General features: G+C 37.9%; 1 protein-coding gene across 2 annotated transcripts in view; it reads left to right on the forward strand.

Annotated features, from left to right (window-relative positions):
- DNAJC13 (DnaJ heat shock protein family (Hsp40) member C13) overlaps window positions 1–17,002 on the forward strand; it is a 129,778-nt gene that overhangs the window by 92,777 nt on the left and 19,999 nt on the right. For both annotated transcript variants that reach the window (XM_066350411.1, XM_066350412.1), the window contains exons 37-46: window positions 1,482–1,666; window positions 2,098–2,172; window positions 3,158–3,277; window positions 4,249–4,428; window positions 5,142–5,309; window positions 8,082–8,195; window positions 9,764–9,880; window positions 10,999–11,176; window positions 13,653–13,744; window positions 15,862–15,961. In XM_066350411.1, coding sequence (XP_066206508.1) covers window positions 1,482–1,666; window positions 2,098–2,172; window positions 3,158–3,277; window positions 4,249–4,428; window positions 5,142–5,309; window positions 8,082–8,195; window positions 9,764–9,880; window positions 10,999–11,176; window positions 13,653–13,744; window positions 15,862–15,961 — 1,329 coding nt within the window. The remainder of the gene's footprint in view (window positions 1–1,481; window positions 1,667–2,097; window positions 2,173–3,157; window positions 3,278–4,248; window positions 4,429–5,141; window positions 5,310–8,081; window positions 8,196–9,763; window positions 9,881–10,998; window positions 11,177–13,652; window positions 13,745–15,861; window positions 15,962–17,002) is intronic.

A 17,002-nucleotide genomic window follows, 5' to 3' on the forward strand; every position in this document is an offset into this window, starting at 1 on the left:
TGAATTAAGCAGAACACGTTTGTAAGCATTTAGTTATATGTCATTTATTATTAATTGGAGAATGAGTTTCAAGATGTCTTTTTCAAACTTTTGGTTATTTTTTTAACGGCTGATAACTATAGTAGCCACAAACTGCAGTAGTGGCACACCATTGGTTTATCAAAGTCAGAATGTTTTTTCAGGCTGTTTTTCACTTTTCTCAGGGGAGTTTAGTTTATACCCAATGAGTTCTGGGGTGAGGGACATGATCTGATAGGCTTAAAATTGATTCGCTGTTCTTTCTTACCACATACATGTGCACATGTGTTGAGATTACTAGAACCAGTTACTGAAAAAAAACCAGGACTTTTTTTTTAAAGCCTTATTAAAAATAAGTTAATTTATTTCAGATTATTGGTCATACTTGAAAGACAAAAGCCTTATGCTGTTTTCAAGTGGGATTATAGAGACACTTATAAAGTTACAGCCAATTAATTTACATATTTCTTATCTGCCTTATTAGGGAAAGAACAGAGCAATTGGGCATCTGTACATTTGAGCTTTCACTTTTAAATTTACTTACCACACATGGAATTAGCCAAATTACAGTTAATAAATTATTTCTATTTTGTATTTTAGAACAAATTATATTCAGTTTTGTTTTTTTTAAGCAAGAGAGAGGGACAGACAGGAAGGGAGAGAGATGAGAAGCATCAGTTCTTTGTTGTAGTGCCTTAGTTGTTCATTGATTGTTTTCTCATCTGTGCCTTGACCAGGGGGCTTCAGCTGAGCCAGTGACCCCTTTACTCAAGCCAGCAACCTTGGGCTTCAAGTCAATGACCATGGGAGTCATGTCTATAATCCCATGCTCAAGCTGGTGAGCCAACGCTTAAGCTGGCAACCTCAGGGTTTCGAACTTGGGTCCTCAGTATCCTGGGTTGATGCTCTATCTACTGTTTCACCTCCTGGTCAGGCATGTTCAGTATTTTTTAATGTTCATTTTATGATAACTAGTAAAATAGAAAGAAGAATATAAACTATTCACTCAGTTAAATCAGATGTTTCTCACTATCTCTTTTCTTTACAAAGAAGTATGAATGTCATGATTGTTAATATAGTCTGTAGCATGTTGGCTATGCTTTGCTGTCTACGATTAGGTGAAAAGTTACAAGGATCACATGGAAAACATAAAAAATAAATATTCTGCAAAAGATCAAAACCACTACACACTAAATTCAGTTAATCTATCAGAAAATGTTTTTTTACTAGTGAAAATATTTTAGAGAAATCAAACCAGTTTGTTAAAAAAGAAAAGACCCAAGGGATTTGTACTCATTTCAATTTCTTTTTATAAACTAGAATTAGGAGACATTTAAGATGTTGAATATTTTATTATTTTTTTTAAAACAACATAATTGAACAGTGTAAAAATTAACTTCAAATTATGGCATGATTAGCTTTTGTTTTGTTATTTTCCTGGCACTAACCTTTGCTTATTTCAGATTTACAGCCTTATAAATATGCAGGATACCCAATGCTGATTAGGACTATAACAATGGAAACTTCAGATGACCTCCTTTTCTCCAAAGAATCCCCTTTGTTGCCTGCTGCTGTAGAGCTGGCTTTCCATACTGTCAACTGCTCAGCCCTCAATGCTGAAGAGCTCAGAAGGGAAAATGGAATTGAGGTGATGCGGAATGACCTCTGGGCATTTTCAAGCTAGTTTAGGCACAGTGTATGACTTGACAATTGAGAATTCTCCAAGTACAAATACAGTTGATACAGTTGAACTTATGCCAACAGATATCAATGTTATACTCTGTATTCTAGTACCAAAATTGAAGATGGAAATGGAACTTTATTTTATAATGTGAATTGGAGAGTATTGGATTCAAAATTGGTAGACTTAATAATTTGTAAAAAATGAGCTTATTGGGACCACTTATAAAGAAACTTCTAGGAGTCTTTTGTTTATTTGTTTAACAAATGTTAATCAAGCAAATATTTACTTATCAAGTATCTAATATTGAAAAGTTATTAATATTTTATTCCTATCAGAAAAGGCTTTTCATGCTTCAAGGCAGATGGGAACTTAATGGCTGGCTTCTTTCTCTGCAGGTGTTACAAGAGGCATTTAGTCGCTGTGTGGCCGTCTTGAATCGTTCTAGTAAACCAAGTGACATGTCAGTACAGGTGAGGCTAAAACATACGGTTTTAAGAAAACATATGGTTTTAAGAAAATTACATTATACCCACAGTTCAGATTTTAACATCCATGAGAACTACGTGGAAGGCTCACTAAACCATCACCTGCCCACAGCTGATAATACGCTTTTTTTAATTAGATTCTCAGGTGATAATGATGATCTGTGTATCACACTTTAAGAACCATTGCACTAGATCATTTGTTAACTATTGGCTTTATTTTTTTTTTCTTAAAGTAGAAAATAGTATAATGAACCCATATGTCTCCATTACCCAGTTTCAAATGTTTTGCCATTGTTATTTCACTTATCTCCCACACCCTTCCCTGACTTCCTTTTCTGCCTTCCTTCAACATCCCTCGTATCTCAATTGGCTTATTTTCTCTTATGGTTATAATAGTTGAATTATTTGATAAGAAAATTCATCAAGAATTTATTAAGATCATTGTAGATTGCATCTTTTATGTGGCCCTTTGTGCCATTAAAATTTAGAATATAAAACAATCAAGTACAGGCTTTTTGAGTTTAATCCTCTATTTTGAACTACAGTACAGAAATAGATTTCTGATTCTACAGTGTCAATAAGCTGGACAAAAATATTTTAATCCAGAGATCAGCAAACTTTTAAAAATAAAGGACCAAAGAGTCAACATTTGAGGCGCTCAGGCTACATATTGCCTCTGTTGAATACTTTTGTGTGTTTTGTAATAACTTAAAAAATCTAAAAACCATTCTTAGCTTCCTGGCCATATAAAGACAGGCCACAATCGATTTGGCTCACATTCTGTTGTGACCATGATGTGCCATCCTTGCATGTACAGGGAATCCTAACCAGAAAGATGATTTAACAAATATTCTATTTAATTTTGGAGCATTATATATGCTATTAAGCATTACTCACGAATCTCTGCTGGTTTGATTCCCACTGTCTTAAGAAGTACAAGGTGACTCCTCCTCTGCTGTGTTGTGTGTAGGTGTGTGGACACATAAGCAAATGCTACAGTGTGGCTGCTCAGTTTGAAGAATGCCGAGAGAAGATTACAGAAATGCCTGGCATCATCAAGGATCTCTGTCGGGTGCTGTATTTTGGCAAGGTAGAGTTCGTCTTGACTGCTTCCTAGATGGAGTCAGCAGTGAATTTTCTTTACGAGGAGCCAGGCTGCAATTTATAAACAAGTTGTTTTCCGCAAATTATTTTTAAGTCAATTATTTGGGTTTCTAATAGCATTTTTTACTTAAGCCTTGCTGTATGTACATGAAGGTTTTTGTTACTTAGCTGGCCCATAAAGAATGAGATTAGAGTGACTTACCTGAAGAGAAATGGGTCTCATCTGAATATTAGGAGAAAAGCTGGGAAGAAATAGAGAATTGGACTAAATAAATCTAGTGAAAGGAAAGGATCACGTAAAACCTGAAATGTAGCCAAGTCGCTGCTTTGTGGGAAGAGTCTTTAGGGATCTGGGAGTTTGCTGTACTCGATTAGAGTGGTACTCCTAATCGAGTACGTACCACCGAGGGGAGCAGAGAGATTCTCAGACTGCTGCACACAGTGAGTTGTGTTGGAATAGAACAGGATTGGGGTGTTGATCCTAGACTAAGGAATCTGTAAATAAGGGATCTGATGAAACTATGTCCTTAATTATATTTACTTGATGTCATTAGAAGTATATATTTAGTAAGATTACAAACCCTGATATATAAAGAAGTAAATTTGTACACCTGAACTAAAGATACTGATTTACTGAAGTTCACTGGCCATGTAGGTTGCTGTTAATGCCTTGTCACTATTTTTTAAAATTAAGAATTCAAGAAGTGAAATGAAAACTATTTTCAAGTATTTGAACACTATCCTCAAAGATAGTAATTCTGCATTTTGTCATAGGGTCACTTTTAATTTCAGGCTTTACAGGATATATGGTTCAGATTTAAATTGGAAATAAAAATATAAGAAGAGGTAAATATTTTTGCATAATAAGATAGCTAGCTTGACATACATGCACATCCAGTTTCTCTTGGGAGCTTCTTTTTAACACTGTAATTAATTCCATTATTGTTATTCTTTCAGAGTATTCCACGAGTGGCTGCTCTTGGGGTAGAATGTGTCAGTTCTTTTGCTGTGGATTTCTGGCTACAGACACACCTATTTCAGGCTGGAATTTTGTGGCATATGCTTGGTTACCTGTTTAATTATGACTACACACTAGAAGAGAGTGGCATTCAGAAAAGCGAAGAAACAAACCAGCAGGTAGTTTTAACACTGCTTTAATATTAAACTTGCACCCAAATCTTAGGTTAATATGAAGCAAAGCTTCAGCTATTCAGAATCCCCAAGGGCATAAACTTTTTCAGGATAACTAAGTCTGTTGCTCTTCAGGTTTCCAAACTTTTTTTTTATCTTAGCCTCTTATGCTGGAGGAATTCAAGGCAAGGGGATTTGTAGAATTATACACTGGGCATAATTAATCTTTTCTCGATTACTCAGCATCACCTTTATGATCACAGAATTATGGTTTTGTAACACACGGAAATATAACTATACCATTGGGGCTAGCACCTCCCCCCCATCATTTTAGTGCTTACCCGAATTTTACAGACATTTTTTTCTGTCTTTTCCTAATCATGGTCATTCGTGTTCATATTATTATTAGCATGTGCCTTTAGGAGTCAAATCCCTGTTCCCATTTCTCCACACTACCCTCAAATGTACTTCCAGTTATCTACAAGATACTGTTTCGGTATAAATGAGTTCATAGATTATGATGGTCTTCTATATAAATAAAACAGGAAGCTCTAATGCATAAACTCTTTAATATGTACCTTTATTTATTTATTGTTTTTGGTGGTGGTGGTTTGCTCCCTGCTTTTTAAATATGTTCCATACAGTTTGAGTTCAAAATATTGCTGTGTTTTCTATATAAGATAACAGATCTACTTTAATTTCTTAATTTTTTTAAACAGGAAGTAGCCAACAGCCTTGCCAAACTGAGTGTCCGCGCTCTCAGTCGCCTTGGAGGGTATCTGTCTGAAGAGCAAGCAACCCCAGAAAATCCAACCATTAGGAAAAGTTTGTCTGGCATGTTGACACCCTATGTCGCTAGAAAACTTGCTGTGGCTAGCACTACTGAGGTATGTACCTCAGAGGTAGTCTGGGTTTTGATGAGTTTTGATGAATATTGCGAGATCCTTTAAATAAACAGGAACGTGACAGAGGTGATTGCTCTAGGAAACCTAAAAATTGAAAATGTTTACATGCTTGTTCTCTCAACCCAGAAATTCACTTTATTGTGGATTGATGTTGATATTATCCATGAGCCCAGTCTTTCTGTAAGGATAATTTAGCATCACCTTTCTCAGTTTGGAGCCACCATAATTCTTAACCAACGTTGAGGCACAAAGGGACAGGACAAGAACACGGACTTGGAATGGTGTTTCACAATGGACAGAGGACTGGGAGTCAGGAGACCCAGAGTCTTTTTTCAATTTATTGATTTTTAGAGAGAAAGGGAAGGGAGAGAGGGAGAAGGTAGGAGGAAAGGAGAGAGAGAGAGATTTGTTGTTCTACTTATCCATGCACTCACTGGTTGGTGATTATTGTACATGCCTTGACCAGGATTGAACCCACAACCTTGGCTCATCAGGACGAGGCTCTAGTCAACTAAGCTACCCAGCCAGGGCTTGGATATTACATTTTAATGACCCTGAGTAAGATGGAAGAGCTATAGATGTCACTCTTGATCTTTGTTCTTCTTCTGAACTTTGTGTTTTCTAATATGATGGCTTTTGCTGACTGAAAACATTCTTTCCAGAAATATTGTATTTCCCCATGAATAAGACACACCATAATTTTGGGATCCAAAACTTGAAAAAAATAATTACATGATGTTGTTGAACTCAAGTTTTATTCATCATAAAATTATACAACTCCTCATCACTGTCAGAACTCCCATCCGTTAGCTTGTCCTCATCTGTGTCTGATGACAAATCACTGTCTTCAACAACGAGCACAAAAACAAGTGTGAAAAAGCAGAAAATGCAAGTAAAAAAATCTACAACCACTGTAGGCCTGACCAGGTGGTGGCACAGTGGATAGAGTGTTGGACAGGGACGCGGAGGACCCAGGTTTGAAACCCCAAGGTCACCAGCTTGAGCCCAAAGTCACTGGCTTGAGCAAAGTGTCACTTGGTCTACTAGCCCACTGGTCAAGGCACATATGAGAGAGCAATCAATGAACAACTAAGGTGCCACAGCAAAGAATTGATGCTTCTCATCTCTCTCCTTTTCTGTCTGTCCCTCTCTCTCTGTCACCAAAAAAAATTAAATCTTAAAAAATATATGTGTATGTATAACCACTGTATAAGATGCACCCAGTTTTTAGACCCCAACTTTTTCAAAAAAATGGTGTGTCTTATACATGGGGAATTATGGTGCTAGCAAGATGTTGATTACTACAGCAAAAGAAAAAAGAAAGAAACCAGAGGCATTTCAAAATCTTGGCCTGAACTCCATTAAATACTCATTTTAAGAACTACTAGTTCTCAGGCCCTGGCCGGTTGGCTCAGTGGCAGAGTCCCGGGTTCGATTCCCGGCCAGGGCACACAGGAGGGGCGCCCATCTGCTTCTCCACCCCTCACCCTCTCCTTCCTCTCTGTCTTTCTCTTCCCCTCTTGCAGCCGGGGCTCCATTGGAGCAAAGTTGGCCCAGGTGCTGAGAATGGCTCCATGGCCTTTGCCTCAGGTGCTAGAATGGCTCTGGTTGCAACGGAGCAACGCCCCAGATGAGCAGAGCATCGCCCCCTAGTGGGCATGCCAGGTGGATCCCGGTCGGGCACATGCGGGAGTCTGTCTGACTGCCTCCCCGTTTCCAACTTCAAAAAATTTAAAAAAAAAAAAACAAAAACTACTAGTTCTCCAAGTTTTACAGTTTTTCTAATGATTATTTTTTCAGTCATTTTTACTTAACATTTTAAAAACAAGGGTTGGATATCTTTTATAAGATGGAGGTAATAACCAGCTGCTTTCCTCCTGGAATAGAGTTCTATAAATTTAAATGGTGGAAAATTCTTACAAAAACAGAATTAAATGTCTGTCTAGTTACTATGAGGAGAGCTAACCAAGGGGAAACGCACTGGACAGGGAAGTGGTCGTGCGCTGTGTCTGCGCAGCGCTTACTGCAGGTCGGAGTCAGGGCTAGCCGGACACTTGGAACTGACCCCCTGCCGTGCGTGTACTTTCCCCTTCGTAGGGGTGTGCTTCATGCAGACTTTGATCTTGTTTTCAAATACATGTATATAAAGGCAGTCTGATTCCTTTTTTTTTTTTTTGATTCTTTTTCTTTTTTTTTTATTTTTTATTTTTATTCATTTTAGAGAAGAGGGGGAGAGACAGAGAGAGAGGAGAGACAGAGAGAGAGAAGGGGGGGAGGAGCTGGAAGCATCAACTCCCATATGTGCCTTGACCAGGCAAGCCCAGGGTTTCGAACCAGCGACCTCAGCATTTCCAGGTCGATGCTTTATCCACTGCGCCACCACAGGTCAGGCCAGTCTGATTCCTTTTAAGCTTATGTTTACCGAGTGTTTATTAAACACTTGAACAAAATATCTTGTGTAGTTTTCATCAAAGCAGAGCCAATATTAAGAATGTGAAGTCAAACAGATTCAAATTTAGATCCCAGTTTCACTACATAGGATTATGAGACCTAGGGCGAATGATTTGCCCTCTCTCAACCTTGATTTTTGTCAGCTGCAACTGGATAATATGATCAAACTTCGTAGAATTATTGAGATCCTTATCATTGAGCTCCATTACACTTAAGGCACCTATCACCAAATGTAATAGAGAATTTTAATAAATGATAACATCAACATTTTTTTCTCAATATTACAAAAACTTTGTCTCCTAGATTTTGAAGATGCTTAACAGCAACACAGAGAACCCCTATTTGATATGGAACAATTCTACAAGAGCAGAACTACTTGAATTTCTTGAATCCCAACAAGAAAACATGATTAAAAAGGTATGTTAATTGTTTTATACATTTCTTGAGTAACTTACTTTATGATGGAATCTGAAAATGTACCTTAGTATTGACAGAACAGAAGCCCATTGTTTCTCCATTCAGTATTAAGCCTATAGCTTTTTGCCACATCATATTTGGCCCAATTAAACACTTCTTACTGTATTTAATATTTTAGGGTGTTTTGTTGTTTTTGTTACCACTTACATATAGCTGTCTTCTATTTTAAGCAGTTTGTATTCCCGGAAGCCCTGCTTTAATTGTTCTCCAGCCTCTTTTCCCCAGTAAATCAAAATTGCTTTTTAGTGCCTGACCTGTGGTAGCATGGTGGCTAAAACGTCGACCTGAAATGCTGAGGTTGCTGGTTTGAAACCCCAGGCTTACCTGGTCAAGGTACATATAGGAATTGAGGCTTCCTCCTCCTCCTATTCTGACACCTTCCAGTAGAGAAGCAGTTACACCATTTAAAAACAGAAACCAACCAAACAAAACAGTAGGATAGGAAATAGCCTGGATAATAATATGCACACTACATGTCTTGGAGGTTGTGAAGTTGGTTTTTTGTTTTCTTTTTTTAAGATTTTATTTATTCGCTTTAAGAGAGAGAGAGAGAAAATGAAAGAGAGGAGAGAGAAGGGGGGAGGAGCAGGAACCATTAACTCCCATGTGTGCCTTGACCAGGCAAGTCCAGGGTTTCGAACTGGTGACCTCAGTGTTCCATGTCGACACTTTATCCTCTGAGCTACCATAGACCAGAAATAAAGTTGGTATTTTTTAAAGAGTAATCATTACTGTTATGTCCTCAATTATTCAGAAATAGTTTTTAAACTCATTGTATATAGTTGTTCAGAACTCTTGATAGATAGAAGTTTGGGGAGTTACAGAGCTAGAAAAAACAGGTCTTGCATTTCTGTATATCAGCCATATTATTAGCGAGATGTTCTTTCTTTAGCACTTTATAATTAATTGTATGCTGTTACATATTATTTTAGTCCAGACTAAATTCTGTATGCTTCAACCTTAATCTTCATTGGGACTTTTTTCCTCCCCTTCCTCTTCTGTCTTTTTCCTTTTTCTTAAATGGAAACTGTTCTTGATTTGTCAACCTATTTATTCAGCGATTGTGTTTTCCAACACTTTGTTTAATCTATTACTTTATAAAACTAGTCCAAATGTGTTCATTTCTTAGCTCTGTCACCCTGTATCTAACTAGGCCAAATGTCTGCTAAGAAAAGTGAGAAGAGCCAAGTATCATACTTGCTTTGTGAGCACTGGCTCTAAGCTACTTCATTAGCTAACCTCTGTGATCTTTTGAAATTTTAAAATGGGTTAGAATATTAATCTTTGGACTAGAAAATAACTCCACACCTATTCCAGAGTTCATATTACTGATTAATAAACCCTGCAACAGCAATGAGTGCTGTATGTGAATCCCGCCAGTTTTTTCTCTCTGGAAAAATTTTAAGCTATTTATCTGTTAAATTGTTAAGCTGAATATAGTTAGATATATGAACTAGACACTAATGATTCTAATTCATATTTAACAGTCTATTTTCTTTTTTGAAAAGGGTGATTGCGACAAAAGTTATGGATCAGATTTTGTCTATAGTGATCATGCCAAAGAACTTATTGTAGGTGAGATTTTTGTTAGAGTATACAATGAAGTCCCTACTTTCCAGCTAGAGGTAAGCTCTGTACTTTTAGTTTTGTCTGATTCTTTTGCTCATTTATTATTGAGAGATACTAGTTCATTACAATATACATTGAAATAATTCTTGTCCTTTGCCAAATGCTTTATACCAGCCTGGTTGTGTGATGGGGTCTCACCATCAATAATTTATGAGCCTCTTTATTTTGAATGTTGAAGAATTTAATTTTGTGGATTCATTAATGAGAAATTATTCCATGCCTAGCTGTTTCTTACGTTATGCGTAATGCTACCCTACTGTGTCATGTATGTATGCCTTCAGCTTACTAGTCTCTTAAGGAAATAAGTGCCAGGCTGTTGACACACTTAGCTCCATCTTGTCGAATATCTGATCAACAAACAAGTCCTTCTCTGCCCGAGTATTAAAAGAAAAAGGAAAATACAGATGGAGATCAAAAAATTTTGTAGAAGATGATTGGGATCACAGCAGCTCATCTTTTGTGATGATCCCTAATCACTTCCAAACGCAAATGAAAAACTGTTTTTTTCTTTATAGTGTTTGGTGGTTGTGTAGGAATATTTTGTTGTAGGTTTTTGTTTTGTTTCATTTTGTAGGCATGGCAAGGAAGACTTGCGGATTGATGGATGATTTATAAGGAGGGAAGAAGTGAAGCTTTGTTTTAGACTTTGCACTTAGCACAAAAGGAATTTACTAAACTATAATGTACATTATTTAGCTGTTAAATAAAATGAATTCAATGATTTGTAAAGTCTTCTTTGAAAACTTTTCTTTGAGTTTATATTCTAAATATATATACTTTTTAAATATAAAAATATAAATAAATGTAGAAGTTACATATAATGTTATCACTTTTATTGGCAAAGAGAAGAGATACTCTAATTGCAGAATTGTGTTATACTAAAGAACGGATGGGAGTATATCCGATCTCTAAATTAATGGGACAGGAAATGTCGAGAAAGACTTCATAATGCACCTGGATTTTGTCTTCCCCTATTTTTAATACATAAGTGTATTTATGTGTGTGTATAAATTAATCACTTTCATAGCTTGAGTTTTTGTTGTGGTATTGTTTTTTTGCTACAAGTTATTTCTGAGGGCACACATGTCTTTAAATATGTCTCCACTCAACTTAGGTTCCAAAAGCATTTGCTGCAAGTCTCTTGGATTACATAGGCTCCCAGGCCCAGTACCTGCACACGTTCATGGCTATCACACATTCTGCAAAAGTGGAGTCAGAGCAACATGGAGACCGCTTGCCAAGAGTGGAAATGGCTCTGGAGGCTCTTAGAAATGTCATAAAATATAATCCAGGTGTGTGACTATACCCTTGATGAGTAAGATCCTTACTGTAGAGGACCTGAAAATCCCAAATCTCAATTTTATCAGAGAAAATTACTTGGTTATCATGCTATACTTGGTATAACATTAAGAGGAATTGACCCCATAATATTTTTACCTATAAACAGTAGGCTGGAAAGAGAGTTCAAGGTACTGTGTTTGTAAGAGTCTTGGTGAGTTGAAAAGGCAAAATAACTTATAGTGTAAAACGTCAAACTGATGCCATACGTTGATATGCCAAGTATAAATGCTTAAAAATTAGATTTATTAGGTAATCTTATTTTTGCCCAGTCTTGTTCCTAACTCAATGTCACATGCATATGGGCACTCATACTTTTCAAAAGTTTCCTGACACATTTGATGTTTGAATTTGAAATAATAAAAATGTGAGAATTTTAATTTTTTAACATTAAGAAGACATTTCCAAAAACTATCACTCTTTCATGACTCCAGGGGAGATACATGAGTGAAAATCTGAATGCTTTTCCCAATTTTAGCTTTGACAATAAATATAGAATATAAAATCTAAAACAGTACAAATGGAATTTAAGTTACTTTTAATAATTATCTTTCAGATACTTTTTGCTCTTTACAGTATATATTACAGTACTACGATTAAAATTCTGACCTTTTTTATTGCCAACAACATTCAAATAAAACAACTGCAATGAAAAGTTGTTAGGAAAAATGTTCCTTTCCAAAGGTATACATTGGGATGTTATTAAAGGCAATGTTATGAAATCTGAAGAAAACTTCATTTTTTTAATCTATACTTGGCATAGTACACGTTACTGTGGTGTGTTAGGTACAGAGGTTGCGGCAGCGCAGGCCTTTGATTTAGAACTTCTAAACATTGAGGAAGAGCTTGTACAGAAATTGTTCTGTTTTTGTTTGTTTGTTTTTTACAGAGACGGGGGGATAGATAGGGACAGACAGACAGGAACGAAGAGAGATGAGAAGCATCAATCATCAGTTTTTCGTTGTGGCATTTTAGTTGTTCATTGATTGCTTTCTCATATGTGCCTTGACCCTGGGACTACAGAAGACTGAGTGACCCCTTGCTCAAGCCAGCAACCTTGGGTCCAAGCTGGTGAGCCTTGCTCAAATCAGATGAGCCCGCGCTCAAGCTGGCGACCTCAGGGTCTCGAACCTGGGTCCTCCACATCCCAATCCGACACTCTATCCACTGTGCCACCACCTGGTCAGGCAGAAATTCTGTTTTGATAGCATCTGTAAAGTGTATGTGTCAGGATTATATGCTCACTTTTAACTTAGAAGTATGGTTTATGTATCATTGATGAATCTATTATAATTCTTACCTGTTAAATGGTTTGAAAATGAATTTAAAAGCAACCTATTTATAGAATATTTTCAGATTCTTTAACTTGAGGGATCATAGTGAATTATCTTATGGGGTCTCAAAAGATTATGAATTACGCTATACATTTTACTACCACATGGTAAAAGGAAACATATACTGAACAAAACCTTAATGTTTAATGTTTTTGTTTTATTAACAACAAAATGGCACAGATATGTGGGATTGGGGTTTCAGGTGGGTGGGAAAGGAAACACCATTCAATTTTACGTATTTTTACAAGTATTCTTTTAATTTATGCATATCAGTTGTTTGTGATGTAGTTCTCAAGTGGCAGAATTCTAACTCAATGTTAACTATATGCCAAGTGATGTATGCACTCTCCCAAAATAGAAGTACCAGGGTAGGGAAGGGGGAGAGGGTGCAGTAGCTCCAAGGTCTAGAGACAAGGATTGTAATTACCAGCTTCAACTTTTTATTTTATAAGTTTCTTGTTTTTAGCCTGAGGCTAGGGTTGGGGACGGAAATGAAAACAAAACAAACATAAAGAATTCTAATTGCTTACTCTTTGCCTAAGATTTATTGCTGCTTAGAGGTACTTTACTGACTTCATGTCACCAATATTGATAAAAGGTTGTAAGAGACTAATTGCCAGATAACAAGTGCATGTTGGTTTTTTCCTTTTTTTTTTTTTTTTTTTTCTGAAGCTGTTTCAGCTGGAAACAGGGAGAGACAGTCAGACAGACTCCCACATGCGCCCGACCGGGATCCACCTGGCACGCCCACCATGGGGGGGCGCTCTGCCCACCAGGGGGCGATGCTCTGCCCATCCTGGGCGTTGGAGGCCACAGAGCCATCCCCAGCGCCCGGGCCATCTTTGCTCCAATGGAGCCTTGGCTGCGGGAGGGGAAGAGAGAGACAGAGAGGAAAGTGCGGCGGAGGGGTGGAGAAGCAAATGGGCGCTTCTCCTATGTACCCTGGCCGGGAATCGAACCCGGGTCCTCCGCACGCTAGGCCGACGCTCTACCGCTGAGCCAACCGGCCAGGGCCGCATGTTGGTTTTTTGAAGGTTTGCAATTTAGGACATCTCTTGGAAATAAAAAAAATAAACATCTTATGCTTATTTCCTAGGCTCTGAAAGTGAATGCATTGGGCACTTTAAATTAATATTTTCTCTTCTCCGAGTCCATGGAGCTGGTCAAGTGCAACAATTGGCTTTGGAGGTAAAAGAATATTGTACTAAAGCATGTTGCCTATCCTGCCACTTACTGTGTACGCTTTGAACCTTGCTAATCACCATCTGAAGCTGAAGGTTACAGGGTGCTTTTTTGTTTTCTTTTCATTTTGCCTATTAAGCCGAGTGCATGTGTTTTTAAAATTTGAGTTAATTTACTTATTTTGAAGAGCAAATGTTATGCGTTGTTAAAGGTCATTTTCTCTGTGATCATGGTATGTTATGCATTAGAACTTGAGACACTTTGTATATTGTCATGCAGTGCAGGTTAAGAAATGGACTTGGCCCTGGCCGGTTGGCTCAGTGGTAGAGCATCGGCCCAGTGTGTAGAAGTCCCGGGTTCTATTCCCAGCCAGGGCTACAGGAGAAGCGCCCATCTGCTTCTCTACCCTTCCCCCTCTCCTTCCTCTTTATCTCTCTTCCCCTCCCGCAGCCAAGGCTCCACTGGAGCAGAGTTAGCCCGGATGCTGAGGATGGCTCCATGGCCTCTGCCCCAGATGCTAGAATGGCTCCAGCTGCAACAGAGCAACACCCCAGATAGGCAGAGCCTCGCCCCCTGGTGGGCATGCCGGGTGGATCCCAGTCAGGCACATGCGGGAGTCTGACTGCCTCCCCACTTCTAATTTCTAATATAAAAAAAAAAAAAGAAATGGACTTAACTTGGGTGCTTGGAAGCCACAAATCAACAAGAGAAAGAGCCTGACCAGGCGGTGGTGCAGTGGCTAGAGCATAGGACTGAAATGTGGAGGACCCAGGTTCGAAACCCCGAGGTTGCCAGCTTGAGCCCAAGGTTGCTGGCTTGAGCAAGGGGTCACTTGGTCTGCTGTAGCCCCCCTGTCAAGGCACATATGAGAAAGCAACAAAGAATTGATGCTTCTCATCTCTCTCCTTCCTGTCTGTCCTTAACTGTCCCTCCTTCTCTGTCTCAAAAAAAAAAAAAGAAAGAAAGAATTGTGGTTTCTCTGATTTCTCAGTGTCCCCACAGAGAAACATTTGAGACCAGGACACTCATCTGGCTACACACTGTCTGTGTTCCAGGGGAAGGACTATGCCCGCTCCACCTCAGTTGCTCTCCCTTCTTACAAGTCTAGTACAAAAGTGACTTTTGCAGTGAGGGTACAGATAGACAACTCTGACCTTACTCTGTTTGCTGAAGCTGTCTAGGATAGCCAGCTCCCAAAACCTGTAGGTCTAGGGGTCCAAGAGAAGTTGGAGGCCCCTGCCGCTGGTTTCCTGGGAAGCTGTTGGGGTGGAACCTTTTCTTCCGGGAGAAGCCCGGGTCCCAGGTTACAGGGGTTCACTCATTGTCCATGCAACCCACAGTGAGTCTCCCGTGTCATTTTTTCAGAAGACCCTGCTCATTGTGACACAATTTATTATCAAGAACACAAAAAATTCAACACTGCGGTAACAGGTTAATAAGTAGTTTATGAATGATATGTGTGACATGTTATTAGATTGTATTTTGATTTAAAAGATTTTTAATAATAAAAGTTAAATTAATCAAAAAGCTTAACAAGCATGTTTTTTTAATTGAAAAGTATAGTTCTCTACTTAATTCCTTTAAGTACTCTCTTATATTTTTCATAAACATTATTAAATCTAGGATAATGTTGCTTTGAAGTGCTGACCACATGGTTCAAGTTAAGTGACAATGATCTTTAGCTGTGTACTATAATATATAATTTAGACTTGAGAAATCATCTTCTTCGAGAGAAAAACATGCCTGTTTCTTTAGAGTGAAAAGATAAACAGTCTGTTGTGCTGGGCCCTGACAACATTTGCTTTCTCCCTCTAGAAACACAGTTCCAGTGTTGAGGATCGTAATCTCCCTAACTACTTGCCCCAAACTGGAAAACACTCCAGTATAACCATAGTTCTGGGTGCGTAGGATTGAAGGCTTCTTATAAGCCTCAAGCTTATTATTTCCCAAAAGATCAAATGATAAAGCCAGTCTTAAAATTAAACTCTGAGTATTTTGTACTTCAAGCATTTTTCTCACTTTTGTGAATCTTTAAATATATTTAGATATGGCTAATTTGACTTAATTGGATTCAGTCAGAAATTATTTTCAAAACTCTTAATATCCTGTTGATTGATTTACAGGTTGTGAATATAGTGACATCTAACCAAGACTGTGTCAACAATATTGCTGAATCAATGGTTTTGTCCAATTTATTGGCTCTTCTACATTCATTACCATCAAGTAGGTATACTTATAAGTGGAATTTTAGAAACCACAGCAAGGCCAGCCTGTGGGGGGAGCAATTACATAGATCAGTGTTTTTCAACCACCAGTCCACAAAAGAGTTAACCACTCTGATATATGAAGACTAGAGAGTCTATAATCATTGGGTCAGTGGTTGAAAACCACTGACACAGATGATACAATAACTCTGGCATAACATTTCCATGTTTAGTTTCGGAATATTTTAAGGGTTATTTTTTATATTAGATTTGTCTTTTACCATTAAATTAATAAAATTTTGTATTTCCCATATCAGAAGTTGAAAGTTGGAGATGAGCGAGGTTTAGAAGCAAAGGAAAATAACTAAAAGGATTTTCAGTTTGTTGAGTATAAACTACACCCAAGTAATTGAGAATTGACTAACATTCCATGGTTTATTTAAAAACATAATTGACCTTGAATGATAGAAAAATATGTTTAAGATAAAAATTACCATGTTCAGCCTAGAATTGAATTCAGGCTGAAAAAATTGAATTATTTGTCCTGTATTAATGAGGACAATACTGATAGAGACTATTGCCACTAAAATGAGATCAATTCTTTAAAGATATGCCAACCTGGTTTTTTTAATATAATATGTACTAATTATAATTAGTATTGTCCTCCTGTATGTTAATTTTAGCCCACTACAGATAATCAGCCTTTGTTGTTTTAGTCTCAGCCTAATATTTGACAGCCTCCACCCTCTTTGTCAACTCTTTGCTTTGGTCACCTGTCATTCCCATTCGGCTGTAGAATAGTCAAGCCCAGTAGCCCCGTATACTTACGTGACAAGGAGTGGGAGGTGCACAGACTGTTTCCAGAAGGATGCCCTTAGTTTGGAACAGTGTCTTGAAACTGCTACTTCCTGCTCATTTTATAGCACTAGATAAAAATCTTAGATGTCTGATCGGGGTGTTCCCAGGTGTTGGGATGTGAGAAGATTTTGTTTATGCAGTCCTCTATACAAAACCGAGCTATACCACTGACTGGGTGAGAAACCATGGTCTGATGAGGCCT

Source organism: Saccopteryx leptura, chromosome 10 (assembly GCF_036850995.1).
Source record: "Saccopteryx leptura isolate mSacLep1 chromosome 10, mSacLep1_pri_phased_curated, whole genome shotgun sequence".
Classification (NCBI taxonomy): Eukaryota; Metazoa; Chordata; class Mammalia; order Chiroptera; family Emballonuridae; genus Saccopteryx; species Saccopteryx leptura.